The sequence below is a fragment of the Pelodiscus sinensis genome, chromosome 17 (genome assembly GCF_049634645.1).
Source record: "Pelodiscus sinensis isolate JC-2024 chromosome 17, ASM4963464v1, whole genome shotgun sequence".
NCBI lineage: Eukaryota > Metazoa > Chordata > Testudines > Trionychidae > Pelodiscus > Pelodiscus sinensis.
The window spans coordinates 2,531,022-2,546,011 of NC_134727.1; the positions used below are offsets into that span (position 1 = coordinate 2,531,022).

Sequence of the window (14,990 nt, forward strand, 5' to 3'; positions counted from 1 at the left end):
GGTGTCAGTGCGCATGTGCAGCTGGCCACGTGCCCGATCGCCACGTGCCTTGCGGCTGTTTGTCCTGCTGGAACCCAAACGGCACCCGCATTCAGTTCTCCCATCGCCGATCTGTGCTTTGCTCCGCAGGCAGGAGAGCCACACGTGGAGCTTGGACCGGACGGAGAGCCTGACGTCGGATTCGCAGTCTGGCGTGATGCTGTCGTCGGTGGGCACCAGTAAATGCAACAGCCCTGCCTGCGTGGAGGCCCGCGCCCGGCGAGGCGCCGCCTGTTGCGTGGAGGACTCGCGACGGCCCACGATGCACTACAGGGATTCCGTGGATTCGCTGCGAGATTCGCCGCACAGCGAGAGGTTCGCCCTGACACCACCGCTCCGGGGCGGCAGGCTCTGTCCTGGCTCCCTCGGCTCCCCTGGGGGGTGGGAGAGACAGAAGAGAGGGACAGATCCAGGCTGGCCCTAGAGCTTCCACCAGAACCGCGAGGGGGGGGGCGGCTTTGAGAATGGGCCCAAGCAAAAGCTTCTGAGGCCGATGCCGAACTAACTCCCAGATCTCTCCCTCGCGCCGGCGGGTCCTGGTGCTGTGTGGAGTGTCCTGCAGCCGAGCGGCGGGCGGGGAGCGTGGGGCGGTGGGTTGCCTTTCGTGGCAAGAGAGGAGTGTCTGGATCGGAAACCTCCCCCGCCTGGCTCGCTGCTACATTGGCCCTCGACTGGGAAAGGTGGTCCATTTTGTTCCCTTTTCGTGAGGAGGGAGGGGTTTCCCCCCGCCCAGTCCCCATGGGCGGTGGGTGAAGGCCCAGCCCCGCCCCTTCTGCCTGAAGCCCCGCCCCAGAACCAAGCCCCGCCCACCCCAGCATAATCCTTCCTGGCTACCTAGAGGGCTGGGGCTGCCATGCTCCGGCCCCGGACCCAGGCCTCCCTGGTGGCTGGGGAGCTGGGCTGCTGCGCCGCGGCCCGAGCCTTCAGCAGCCAGCGTGTAGGCAGTTTGGGAAGGCAGTGCCTTCCGCCGCCCACCCCCGTCCCCATGGGCTGCTGCAGAGTCATGGGGCTGGCCCTGGGAGAATGCCCCCGGATGGGCGCTGCATCAGGCTGCCGTGTGGCCTCGGGGAGGGTCCCTGAGCCCTGTGCTAGGGAGCGCGCTGGGGCCGGGAGGAGCGTGTCGGGGTGGGAGGGAGAAGAGCTGCGGGGACCGCCCAGCGCTGCCGCCACGGGGACCAGGGAGGCCCTGCCTGCGATGCAGGCTTGGCCCTAGATCAGCCTCCTCCCTGGACTGCCCGGCCGGGCGCTCACAATCGCTGGGGCAGGAGCCGGCAGTGGGACGTAGGGCGCAGCAGATGCGCGTGACTTGCCTCTCACGTGATCTCCTCCTGGCCAAGCGAGATCCGTGTGGAGAGGCCCCAGCCAGCCACCATCCCGGCTTAGCAGCCCATAGAGACAGTGCTGCTCTGTTGGGCACCCGGCGTACCCACACCGCTGCTCCTTTGGTGGCCTCTACGGACAGGCTCCACTGTAAACAGCAGCAGGTTCACACTGACTCTCCTGTGGTACCTCCGGATTAGCTACATCCGCCTCAGACGTCCGTGTTGGCTCCCGGGCCCTCTCCGCTCTCTCTTAGCTAAGGGCCTGGTCTGCACTTTTACTCTGGTGGGATCTGCCCTGCCCTGCTACTTCCTTACTCGCTCATCGGGACCCGCGTGGCCACGCTCTGGTTTTCTTCTCTGGCCAGGCAGATTTCACTAGCCGTTACCTCCCTTGTCCCCAGCGCAGGCATCTGTCTGGCTTTCCCCTCGTAGGGGTCCAGAAGCAATAGGCCAGCTTTCCTGTCTCCCCTTGCTTCCAGCAGCCCGGCCTGCTGCCTGTCCAGTTCATCTCCTTTGGCCCCGGGCTTGGGACGTTGTAGTCAGCTCTCCTGGCCTTCCCCCGGCGCTGATGGTACCGTATGTGCTGCGCCCGACAACCTCCGTTCAGAACAATGGTGCACTCGCTCACGTGCCCTCGGGGTAGTGTGATAGAGCAGGCCCTTTTGGAAATCAGCCCTACAGTCTGTAAAACCCCTTGGCACTTGGTTCTTCCGGATGACATTTACATGAGGGCGCAGATGTATTAGTTACCATGCAAGGGGTGTGGGTGTGTCAGTTACGGTGCGAGGGGTGCGGGTGTGTCAGTTACTGTGTGAGGGGTGCGGATGCGTCAGTTACTGTGTGAGGGGTGCGGGTGTATCAGTTACTGTGTGAGGGGTGCGGATGCGTCAGTTACTGTGTGAGGGGTGCGGGTGTATCAGTTACTGTGTGAGGGGTGCGGATGCATCAGTTACTGTGTGAGGGGTGCGGATGCGTCAGTTACTGTGTGAGGGATGCGGATGCGTCAGTTACTGTGTGAGGGGTGCGGGTGTGTCAGTTACTGTGTGAGGGGTGCGGATGCATCAGTTACTGTGTGAGGGGTGCGGATGCATCAGTTACTGTGTGAGGGGTGCGGATGCGTCAGTTACTGTGTGAGGGATGCGGATGCGTCAGTTACTGTGTGAGGGGTGCGGGTGTGTCAGTTACTGTGTGAGGGGTGCGGATGCGTCAGTTACTGTGTGAGGGATGCGGATGCGTCAGTTACTGTGTGAGGGGTGCGGGTGTATCAGTTACTGTGTGAGGGGTGCGGATGCGTCAGTTACTGTGTGAGGGGTGCGGATGCGTCAGTTACTGTGTGAGGGGTGCGGGTGTATCAGTTACTGTGTGAGGGGTGCGGATGCATCAGTTACTGTGTTAGGGGTGCGGATGCGTCAGTTACTGTGTGAGGGATGCGGATGCGTCAGTTACTGTGTGAGGGATGCGGATGCATCAGTTCCTGTGTGAGGGGTGCGGGTGTGTCAGTTACTGTGTGAGGGGTGCGGGTGTGTCAGTTACTGTGTGAGGGGTGCGGATGCATCAGTTACTGTGTTAGGGGTGCGGATGCGTCAGTTACTGTGTGAGGGATGCGGATGCGTCAGTTACTGTGTGAGGGATGCGGATGCATCAGTTACTGTGTGAGGGGTGCGGGTGTGTCAGTTACTGTGTGAGGGGTGCGGGTGTGTCAGTTACTGTGTGAGGGGTGTGGATGCGTCAGTTACTGTGTGAGGGGTGCGGATGCGTCAGTTACTGTGTGAGGGATGCGGATGCATCAGTTACTGTGTGAGGGGTGCGGATGCGTCAGTTACTGTGTGAGGGATGCGGATGCGTCAGTTACTGTGTGAGGGATGCGGATGCATCAGTTACTGTGTGAGGGGTGCGGGTGTGTCAGTTACTGTGTGAGGGGTGCGGGTGTGTCAGTTACTGTGTGAGGGGTGCGGATGCATCAGTTACTGTGTTAGGGGTGCGGATGCGTCAGTTACTGTGTGAGGGATGCGGATGCATCAGTTACTGTGTGAGGGGTGCGGGTGTGTCAGTTACTGTGTGAGGGGTGCGGGTGTGTCAGTTACTGTGTGAGGGGTGTGGATGCGTCAGTTACTGTGTGAGGGGTGCGGATGCGTCAGTTACTGTGTGAGGGATGCGGATGCATCAGTTACTGTGTGAGGGGTGCGGATGCGTCAGTTACTGTGTGAGGGGTGCGGATGCGTCAGTTACTGTGTGAGGGGTGCGGATGCGTCAGTTACTGTGTGAGGGGTGCGGATGCGTCAGTTACTGTGTGAGGGGCGCCTGTGCATCAGTTACGGTGCGAGGGGTGCGTGTGTGTCAGTTACCGTGCGAGGGGCGCCTGTGCATCAGTTACCGTGTGATGGGGTGCGTGTATGTCAGTTACCATGTGAGGGGTGCAGGTGCGTCAGTTACCGTGCGAGGGGTGTATGTGTGTGTCATTTACTGTGTGAGGGATGCAGATGTGTCAGTTATTATGCAAGGGGCGTGGGTGCGTCAGTTACTGTGTGATGGGCGCCTGTGTGTCAGTTACTATGTGAGGAGTGTGGATGCATCAGTTACCGTGCAAGGGGCACATGTGTGTGTCAGTTACCACACGAGGGATGCGGATGCATCAGTTACCGTGCAAGGGGCACATGTGTGTGTCAGTTACCACACGAGGGATGCGGACGTGTCAGTTACCGTGCAAGGGGCACATGTGTGTGTCAGTTACCACACGAGGGATGCGGATGCATCAGTTACTGTGCAAGGGGCACATGTGTGTGTCAGTTACCACACGAGGGATGCGGACGTGTCAGTTACCGTGCAAGGGGCGCGGGTGCGTCAGTTGCCATGCGAGGGGCCCGGGTGTGTCAGTTATTGCACAAGGGGCGTGGGGTGTCACTACACAAAGGTGTGGATGTTTTCGTTCTGTGGCTCTGGTGTCTGGAGCCCAGGGTCAGGTACTCTAGTGGAGAAGAATTATACCAGGGAAACTCTTGTTAAGCGGGACCGTAACGTGTTGTTTCTCTTTTTAGGTACGTGTCTGCTCTGACAACACCAGCCCGTCTTTCTCCCGTCGACTTCCATTACTCACTTGCTGCCCAGGTCCCCACCTTCGAGATCACCTCCCCCAACTCCGCTCACGCCGTGTCCCTCCCGCCAGCGGCGCCCGTAAGCTTCCGCGTGGAAGAGCAGCAGCCGTTGCTGCGACGCTACCAGGTGCCCTTGCAGGAGATGCAGCGGTACGACGGCTACTACCAAAGGAAGAGCTACTTGAACGAGAGCATGGGGAGCCTGCCGTCCAGCCCCTTCCGCATCACGGAGGACGACGAGTACGAGACCACCCAGGAGTACATCACTGCGCTAGAACAACCAAAGAAAACAGCGAGCAACAACAGGCGGTGGAAAAGATCCAGACTCAACGGGCAGGTCTCGCACAGAGCCCGGACGGTCAGAGACTCCTTCTCGGGAAGCAGTGCTTCCTACAGCGAGTCGGATGAGGAGCTCATGGCGGAGAGCACCCCGTTCCTAAGCATGCAGAACACTGAGGCAATGAACATAGATTCCCCGCCGCTCTACCGGCCGGGAGACAGCAGGACTTACTATTCCTTCGAGAGACGCAGCGCTCAAATGGACAGCGGACACAGCAGACTGACGCACACAAGACCCAAACAGGACTCGGCTCCTCTTTAGAAGCCACACAAACTCACGCACCCGCAAACACCCCGGTCTCGAGGAGGAGGAGAGAGATTTTTATTTTGTATAAAAGAGGAAAAAAAATATAACAAATCAAATGTTTTATTTTCATTTTAGCAAAGTTGTCTTATAATAGCTAACAGCAAAGACTTTTTTATAGGGAATCTCTATTTATATGTAACATCTTGACTTACAGCTTCCAAGGGGGTGGGCGGGGGGGACACAAACAAAAAGAAAAGAAATAAATAATATAAAAGATGGGCCAATTTTTGACTACTTAAAAATAGAAAAAAAAATATCGTGGTGCCTTTTTTTGCTGTATGCTAATGCCAGAGTCCGTACTGAGGATTACGTTTCAGTAGCATTCTAAAGATCATAGTTTGTTTGGTTTTTTTGTTCAAGTGTTAAGGGCACTTTCCCATTTGAAAAAAACCAGCATTCTCCACTTTGTTCCGTCTCTGGATGTGTGTGATCTTGTCTTTTAAAATATTGTTATAACACACAGACAAATGACACGTGTGTGTATTTTTCTCATTAATTCTGCCTAAACAGTATCTGCCTTGCCCAGTAAAATAGTTGTAGTATTTGCTTATTTGGGGATGAGAAATTACATACCAGAATGCAGAAATAATGGGGCTTTTTTTTTTTTGCAACATAGTAGGAAGAGGAACAAAAAGCATACAGTAGCAACAGCCCTTACCGTATAGTTGCTGATCATGTTACTCGTGGGGTCCCAAGCAAAACTGACTCATTTTGGCACCATTTTGTGAAGTTGTAATCAAATGAATAAAACGTTTACATGAATGTGGTCAAACGTTATGTTTTTATACATGGTTGAATCCACTCCATTGGTGCAGCCCCCGAGGGGAAGGGAGACAGCTCGTTGCAGATAAGCACTCACGGCCGGTAAAGTGCGTTAAGAGACGGCCCTATTGCAAGAAACTGGCGCTCCAGCAGGGTCTTGTATTGGCTGTGACCATGCGGAAGAGTAGAGCAAAGAATGAGGCACGTAGGTGATAGCAGGATCGCCCGGGTAGCCCTGCTAACTGCTGTGCATCAACTCCAGATCGCATTGCGCATGCTGCCTAGTCAATGAATACCTAATTAAAGTCACTGTAAAGTCCTGCCCTGGTCAATGAAAGGTGGGCGATGCATCAGGAAAGCCATTAAGTGGATTCTCCTGTACCCATGTGCCGTGGATTGTAAAGGAAGTTGTTAGCACAATGTGCCATGTTACATAATAACTTGCTATCCAAGATGGGTGCCGTGTTTGGGGCAGCCCTGGCCGCCGGACCCGTGGCTCTAAGAGACTCGTGTGTCCAAGCGGCAGAAAATTCACATGTGAAAGTGCCCCTCCTTCCAGTCCACCGCAGCAACCCCGTTTACATTGTAGCCGGCCTTCTTCCTTTGTATCTTTTCACTTCTGCATGTCCTTTGCATTTCAGACACTGTAGATTGGATGCATGGGGAGCTGTGACTGAGAAGATAATACAACAATTGACCGTGTATTTCATTTAACTTTTAGCAATAAAGTAACTAAACCCGCTATTCCTCATCCACGTGGGGTCAGATGGAAACTGCTAATTTGCCATCAGATGATTGTAACCATTTGCTCTGGATTGTCAGAATGTCTGAACTCTTGACTGTTTAACACTTGAACATTTTTTTAATATTATAAATAAAATAATAAATAATTAACATGTTTCCAGCATTACTCTTACAGCAGTGATCAGACTGAGGGCAGGGGTGTGGTGTTATACAATCGCAACCTCCACCCACAGTCTGAAGAACCCTCCACAGCCCTGAACTTCACTTCTAGCCCAGAGAAGCTGCATGTTGGAGCTAAGATTCTCAGTATCAAACTGATGTGAAAGTGACATTTCAACTCTCAGCATTAGGGTTCAGAGTTAACACCTCATTGAGATGAATGGGAGGGTGGGGCCAGGCTATTCAGTGCTAGTGTCACCTTCTCTGTTTGCAGACCAAATAAGGCAGGACTGCATCCAGAATGTTTCTTTTGCGACTGTAAGACTCAGAGACACGCCTCCAGATGCTCACACATGGTCAGTAATATTGGGGGCTTCCCTCTTTGCAGGGCCAAATGGACACCTGTTGAGGTGGGAGGTCTCAGAGGTGCTAAAAGATGGAGTTGCTGGAGCCCTGATGGAAATCAGGCCCAGCGCATCTTACGATGGACACAAACAAGGAGGAACGCAAAATCTGAGGCCACTTTTGAAAATGTCGCCCTTCAATTTAAAAATGATTTCACTTACTTTTTTGAAGACAGGTGACATTTTGCCGTTGCTGGCAGGGCCAATGGGAATGTGCCAGTATGAAAAGCCAACCCAAAAGTTGCTTGCTGCCTGTAGCCGCTGTTCACAGGATACTTGACAGCGGCCTTGACCACTTGCCATGCTTTGTAACCGGTCATGACGCTGGCGGGTTTTTCTCCTCATAACACCGGATTGTGTTTACAGCTGATTAACTCCCCTCAGGAGTTGGCTACGTGGATATGGTTGCAAGAAAAGCAAACATGATTCTGGGCTGCATGAACAGGAGTGTGGTGAGCAAGACAGGAGAAGTCCTTCTTCCGCTCTACTCTGCGCTGATTAGGCCTCAATTGGAGTGTTGTGTCCAGTTCCAGGCACCACGTTTCGGGACAAATGTGGATCAATTGGAAAAGGTCCAGAGAAGAGCAACAAAAACAATTTTACTCCCTCCTCCTTGTAAAACCCTTTTAGGAACTTGAAGATTTCTACCACGTCCCCTCTCGGTCCGCTCTTTTCTAACTAAACAAGCCCAATTCTTCCAGTCTTTCTTCATAGGTCATGTTCTCTAGGCCTCGAATCATTCTCCTCGGCCTCTGAGGACAGGACAAGAAGCAAAGGGCTTAAACTGCAGCAAGGGAGGGTTAGGTTGGACATTAGGAAAAACTTCCTGCCTGCCGGGGGGGTCAAACACTGGAATAAATTGCCCAGGGAGGTTGTGGAATCCCCATCTCCGGAGCTATATAAGAGCAGGTTGGACAGACACCGGGCAGGGATGAGCTAGGTCAGGGCTGGGCAAACCCCCCTGCTAGACCCCCAGGCATGGAGCTTAAAGTTCACTCCCTGCATCCCTGCAGCAGGGGGAGGCTTCCTACAATCTCCCCGCCCCCAGCCTAATCCTCAGCTCCGATTGGCCAGAAGCAACCGGCCAATAGGAACTGACCCCAGCAATCTCTTAGCTCCTATTGGCTGGAAACAACCAGCCAGTAAGATCTGAGAGCTGGGCCTGGAGGGTGGGAGCAGCACAAATCCCCTCCCCCTCCCCAGCTGAGAGCCAGGGGCGCTTTGCAGCTGCAGTTGTGAGTGAGCTGGGGCTGCAGCGGGGGGAGCCCGGCCTGCCTTGGGGGGCTGCAGGGCTGCTGGCTCGGGCAAGCGCCTCCCAGCCAGAGCCTGCCCCTGCCCCCCAGAGTCTCCTGCGCCCCAGCTCAATCCCCAGGTCGCCGCCCAAGCCCTCCGCACCCCCTGCCCCCGTCACAGCTCCCCCCCAGACCCTGCACCTCCCTACACCCCTCCCCCAGGCCAGAACCCTCCCCCGCATCCAAACACCCCCCCAGACCCTGCACCCCCCTACACCCCTCCCCCAGGCCAGAACCCTCCCCCGTACCCAAACACCCTCCCAGACCCTGCACCCCCCCTACACCCCTCCCCCAGGCCAGAACCCTCCCCCGTACCCAAACACCCCCCCAGACCCTGCACCCCCCTACACCCCTCCCCCAGGCCAGAACCCTCCCCCGTACCCAAACACCCCCCCAGACCCTGCACCCCCCTACACCCCTCCCCCAGGCCAGAACCCTCCCCCGTACCCAAACACCCTCCCAGACCCTGCACCCCCCCTACACCCCTCCCCCAGGCCAGAACCCTCTCACTCACCCAAACTCCCTCCCAGACCCTGCACCCCCCCAGTGCCCCTCCCCCAGGCCAGAACCCTCTCCCGCATCCAAACACCCCCCCAGACCCTGCACCCCCCCAGTGCCCCTCCCCCAGGCCAGAACCCTCTCCCGCATCCAAACACCCCCCCAGACCCTGCACCCCCCCAGTGCCCCTCCCCCAGGCCAGAACCCTCTCCCGCACCCAAACACCCCCCAGACCCTGCACCCCCTCCTAGCGCCCCTCCCCCAGGCCAGAACCCTCTCCCGCACCCAAACTCCCTCCCAGACCCTGCACCCCCTCCTAGCGCCCCTGCCCCAGGCCAGAACCCTCTCACTCACCCAAACACCCCCCAGACCCTGCACCCCCTCCTAGCGCCCCTCCCCCAGGCCAGAACCCTCTCCCGCACCCAAACTCCCTCCCAGACTCTGCACCCCCCCAGTGCCCTTCCCCCAGGCCAGTATCCACTCCTGCCCCCAAAGCCCCACCCTGCCCCTACACCCCTATCCCCTGACCCAGATCCCAACCCCCTCCTTTGCCTAAACTCCCTCTCAGACCTCACACCGTCTCCTGCCCCCCACTCCCTTACCCCGTGCGCCCTTCTGTGCCCAACCTCCACCCTAGACCCTGCGCCCTCCACAGAAAAGTGCCGCCCTCGACCACCTTCCAAAATCTTGACGTGGCCCCTCGCCAAGACTCATTGCCCACCCCGGATCCAGCCGGTGCTTGGTGCTTCCGGGGGGCAGGGACTGGCCGTGATGGGCTCTCCGGGGCCTTCCAGGTGAGTGTCGTAATGTCCACGTGTCCACGTTTACACGGTCACATCCCTATCGGACCGAACTGAGCCGCTCCCTCCCTCCGCCTCGAGCCGCCACGTTCAGGCGCTAAGGGGTGTCTGGAAAAGGCGAGAGAGGCATAAACATGGCACCTGACGTCTCTCTCTCCTTTGGTGCCGTATTCTGTTTCCACGTGTTGGCGTCGGATTGCGGCGAGGGGCCTGAGACGCTGGCAGTGGCCGCCGGGCCTTTCTGGAGCTGTGACAGGGCCCGAGGAGAGACTGAGACTGAGACGCTGGCCCCGCCAGGAACAGCTTGGCTAAAGCGGGGTGGGGAACCTATTTTGGGCAGGGGGGTCCCTGACCCACAGAAAAATCAGTCGGGGGCCGCAGACTAGTGAGAAGTCCAGCCCCTCATTGGCGTGGCTCCTGACAGAGAAAAACCCTCCCCACGGTCCCCTCCCACACCAGAGCCTCGGGGGGCCCGGGCTGGTAGATTTTGGGACAGCAGTGGGGGAGGGGCTGGCACGCCAATGCAGGGGCTAGATCCTGTCACGCCGGGGGGCCACATCCGAGCCCTGGACCTCAGGTTCCCCACCCCAAGCGAAACACTTCTCTTTGACGTGGGCAATGGCGTTACGTGGCCGGAAACTGTCGCCCCGGCACAGGGCTGGTGACTCCGCTTGCGCATTTTCCCAGCGGCCAGTGGCACGTTGCCTGGCGATGGGCCCGGGGGGGGCCCGTGCACGCCCCACGCACGGCTCACTCCATCCGTGCGATGGCTCGGACACGTCGAACCCCGTGCACGGCAACCCGCCTTGTCTGCCACACGCGGGGTCTTGCTTGTTGGCCGGCGCCGGGGGCTTCTGCAAGGGCTGGCCGGAGAGCACCGGATTTACGCCTGGGCCAGCGAGGGGAGCTCTGGGCCGGCCGGTTCCAGCTCCGGCTACCCCCGGGAATGGGGCTTGCTCAGCGAGGGGGCGTCGCCCGCGGGTGGGGTGTAAGCTGGAGACGGGGGCTGTGCTGGCTGCCCCTCGTTTCCCCGGCTGTGAGACCGAGCCCAAGCCCAGCCCTGCGTGGCAGGGTGACTGTTGGGGGGCTCGGCCGTGAGGGGAACAGGCCCAGCACAGCCCCTCGCTGGACACCAGTGGCCACAGCAGCAGAGGCGAGCTGGCATTCGCCCCGGGAGAGCAGCCCCGGCGCCGCCTGTTCTTCACCGTCAGACTGACGAGCCAGGCCCTGCGGCCCCGACCGGCCCTCGGCTCGGCTCCAGGTGCTCCCGCGCCGCTCAGGGACAGCAGCTGGGAGCCAGATGTCGCCCCGTTCGTGGGGCCATTGGGTTTGTGGCACTGGGCGGATTGTTAGTGTTCCCCGCCAGCTGCCTCCCTGCACACAGAGCACGAGCCGGCTCCTTACTGTTGGAGCACTAATGCATTTAGCCTCACTCGACCCTGCTGCGGCCGGGCCCTGCGGTTCTCTCCTTTGCACCATCCGGGAATCAGGACGGGGGGAAACTAAACTGCACTGCCAAGGTCATAAGGTGAGTATGTAGCAGAGTGGGCATTCCCGGCTCCCTGAATTCCTACGGAAGAGCCCTAACCAGTGTCCCCTATAAGCTGGGTGCTTGGGCAGCAGCCCAGAAGAGAGTTAAATGCCACCCAGCTGAATAGCCGAGCACCCACAGCCTGTAGAATGTTTCTGTGGGTGGTGCACATTCACACATGCCTCAGTGCACAACGTAAAATGTATTCTGTACACAGATGGAAAATTTAAAGGGAACATTGACCCTAACTCTTAGGTCACACTCCTCCATGCTGGTAGCATGACTGGTTAGACATTTCACATCCAGACTGGGCACATACAGCTGTTTGCCACCAACTTTTTTTTTTCCTTGCGTCCCGATGAGTAGGAGGCTGCAAGTCGCTATCATATGGTGGCTGCTGGGACATGAGATGGTGAGCAGGGTTCCCTGGAGGCCAGGCGCTTGGGCGGCCCCTCGGGAGAGATCCCAAAGCTGCCCCACTGATTAGCAGAGCACCTGCAGCTGGGTGTTGCTTTTACTGGTGGTGCACATTCATGCCTGCCTCAGTGCATGTAACATTATTCCACACATTGATGGAAAAGATTCGAGGGACCACACACTGGCCCACCGGCATCCATGGACCCATGCTCAGGTGAAGACGACTAGGCCGGGCGAGGATAACACACACTGCCCTTGATCTTGCACGTGCTCCTTGTGCGCTGCAGACGTGGGAACCCGAGTAGCTGATCAAAACTGCAGCCACCGCACGAGTGCCTTGGCTTCGCTGACCTCGGTGCTGAGCCGCGGCTGGTGGCAGGACACCTCGGGCTGCGCCGTGGGCACGGCCGCTGCGTTCCGCGGCGTGGTCGCTCTAACAACGGGCTGCCGGTGTACGGCAAAGTCACGTGTCTAGGTGGAGTTTTGACTCTGCTGGGGCTCTCTGCCCGGAGCCGTGTCTGTCTGTGTGTGTGTGTGTGTGTGTGTGTGTGTGTGTGTGAGAGAGAGAGAGCGAGAGAGAGATACGGCTGTTCTGTGGCAGGCAGTAACAGGCCCGGGTACCGGCTGGAGCTGGCTACACACTTGCCCCATGGCTGTATGCACAGGGGCAGGGTGTATACACTCCCCAGGGGGCTTGGCCACTTCCTGCAGCATCAGCACCACGTGCTCCAGCTAGAGAGTCACGCCAGCAGCGAGCAGGGTTTTACCCCTCCCTGGGGCTGGCTGCACGAGGGGGGGGATGTCAACTTTTCCTTACTGCCCCCCCCCGAACTCCTTCCAGCCAGCCAGGGTCTCCCTGTGACCCCACTTTCCAGCTAGCACCATGACCCCGGCTTGTCACCCCTCTGGGGACTGCCCCTCGCTGGAGGACTCCTGAGCTCCTGGTACAGGCGGCCTGAGACTGGCGAGCAGGGTGGCCCCCGGCTGCGCTCAGGTCACGCCTTCAAGCACCGGGCTGGGAACCCTTTTTTTTCCCCAACGGAAGGAAAAATCGGGTGACTAACTCCCCCCCCCCGACTAGTTCACATCTGTCATCACGCCCCAGGTGAGAACCCCGCCCTAAGCCAGTGGCTTCCTCCTCCCCAGCTGAGCGCAGTGCCCTGTTCTTAGAGCCCTCACCCCGTGTGATTCCGCCCCAGCAGGACCCGCCGAGGCTGAAAAACCTGGCGCCAATGGGACTTTCGCCAATGAGGCCGGATTCGCAGCTACACAAAGGGAGTTTTCCGTCCAGAGGGGCACCGTGCGGCGCGTGGCCACGTGATGAGGTCGAAATTCAAGGATCCGGTACCCGGGGAGACCCTGGACGTCGTGGCAATGCACACGTCGCCGTGAGAAATGGACTTAGACCAAATCCCTTTATCAACCGATTCAGCTTTATTGTTATTTCTTCATTTGACATGATTCTTAGTGCGTCCTTTCAAAGAAACTATCAAACTGTACAAAGAAACCGAGAGACCAAAAGAAGAGGTGAGGTAAACGAAGAGGTAAAATTGGGTGGAGGTGTTATGCGCGGTAAGAAACATCATGAAAACCCAAGAGTCTATAAACCCTCCGAAATGGACAAGGGTCCAAACAAAAATCTTTTTTTTTGCCCCTTAAAAAAAAAAGCTGCAAAAATATAAACTGTAAATTGCTGTAACTAGCAGCTACAAGATCCTTGAAAACCGGAACTTGGTTACTGTGAACATGCCTAGAAAAAAACCTAACGAAAATAAATAAATAAAGTGCCTCAGGCATCTGAAATGCAGTGGGATCGTTTCTATTACAACAGCAAATCATCGGACCACAGACAACCGCATGAAACAGCAACACAATATCCCGCTGAAAGAGTATAGCCGGCTCATAGCAACATGGAGGAAGTACAATACAACTGGACAGGAGTTACGGCTCCCCCTGCCCCGGCCGTGTAGCGAAGCTCGTATCTGCAGGACAGCTGCTCCGATGGGGCCTCCGTCCACGGACACAAAAGAAGCAGTGGGGAGGCGGGATAGTTCAGTAAGCGCCAATAGCAAAGCCAAAGGGGATTGCATTGCAAATGGAAACCAAAATGGAGGCAACTGCATTTTTAAAAAAAACCCAACGTTCTGCTACGTTACGAAGACCCCTGTAGCCTCAAATCGCCTTCCCAGCCGTCTCGCCCTCGCCGTGTTGTAACTTTGACGCCACCTTTCAAACCCACTGTAGCGTTTCCTTATATATATTTATTTATATATCTTTTATATGTATAAAAACCAAGCAACAGTGCCCGGGAGCTCACGCTTGCCGTGCACAGATCGCTCTTTGCACACGCATGGTGATGCCACCCCGTGCGCCTCAGTAAATACCCTGCTGGACTTGTATTATTGCAATAGGGAGAGGTTTGCTCCTCGATGTTGTGTTTCCTCCTGCTGTGTGGTCGTAAGTGCTGCTGGTGCTGCAGGCCTGCTGCGGGTTGTTGCAAGGGATGGATCCGAGGCCCCGAGAGCCGGGCGTGTCTCCGTGTGGCAGCAGTCTGGAAACGTCGGTGATGCAGGGGCAAGCTGCTGGAGAGTGAGCAGCCCAGCCCTGGTACAAAGAACGGGTCCCTTTATTGCACGCACACAGGGAGCAGGAGGGAAAGAAACACTGATGGGGAGACAGACGTGAGGAGGAAACAGTCAATGACGCTGAAATGTCAGGGCACGGGGTGGGGGTGGGGGAATCAGCCACGAGTGAACTAAAGCTTCTTCGATTTCGTTCGCTGGATCCGTCTCCACGGCGCGTACGGCTACCGGTTTTGTTCGCGTGGTTTCCTAGGTAGAATTGTGCTCATCGATCTAGTCAAGGAGTTCCGAGCCTCGCCGACTGGTGTCTCCCGCACCAGAGTGACCTGTTAAGTGTTCTGCGCTCTAGCGTCCTTTTCCCCTTTGCCGGGCAAGCACGGGTGTCCTTGGCTCAGGGAAGGGCTGGAATGTGTCTTCCGCAAGGAGACGTCGTCAGCTTCCACCAGGAAAAGGCTGGCTTCGATCTTCTCCAGGTCGTCCGTCCCCACTTTGATCTTCACGCACAGCAGGTTAATATACGTCTCGTAGCGGCTCTTCTGCAGGGGGACACAGAACAGAACAAGCAGGCGGGTAACAGGGAAGGCACAAGACACAGATGTACTGAGAACGCTGAAGAACCAGCTGCAGTCACCCCTCATCATGCACTGGGCAAACCCCTTTGCTCCCAGGCAGGTGGACAACATGGATTGACTGAACCTTGCG

General features: G+C 57.1%; 2 protein-coding genes across 8 annotated transcripts in view; one reads left to right on the forward strand and one right to left on the reverse strand.

Moving 5' to 3' along the window:
- The window catches only part of NRG2 (neuregulin 2), a 199,531-nt gene extending 192,776 nt beyond the window's left edge, over positions 1-6,755 (forward strand). For all 5 annotated transcript variants that reach the window (XM_075900098.1, XM_075900096.1, XM_075900097.1 and 2 more), the window contains 2 exons: positions 130-354; positions 4,397-6,755. In XM_075900098.1, the coding sequence (XP_075756213.1) occupies positions 130-354; positions 4,397-5,054 (883 nt within the window). In that variant the 3' untranslated portion in view covers positions 5,055-6,755. The remainder of the gene's footprint in view (positions 1-129; positions 355-4,396) is intronic.
- Positions 6,756-13,099: 6,344 nt separating this feature from the next.
- Positions 13,100-14,990, reverse strand: part of PSD2 (pleckstrin and Sec7 domain containing 2) — a 102,682-nt gene continuing 100,791 nt past the window's right edge. For 2 of the 3 annotated variants that reach the window (XM_075900102.1, XM_075900103.1), the window contains one exon: positions 13,100-14,824. In XM_075900102.1, coding sequence (XP_075756217.1) covers positions 14,618-14,824 — 207 coding nt within the window. In that variant the 3' untranslated portion in view covers positions 13,100-14,617. The remainder of the gene's footprint in view (positions 14,825-14,990) is intronic. The other variant, XM_025189099.2, reaches the window with a different exon arrangement.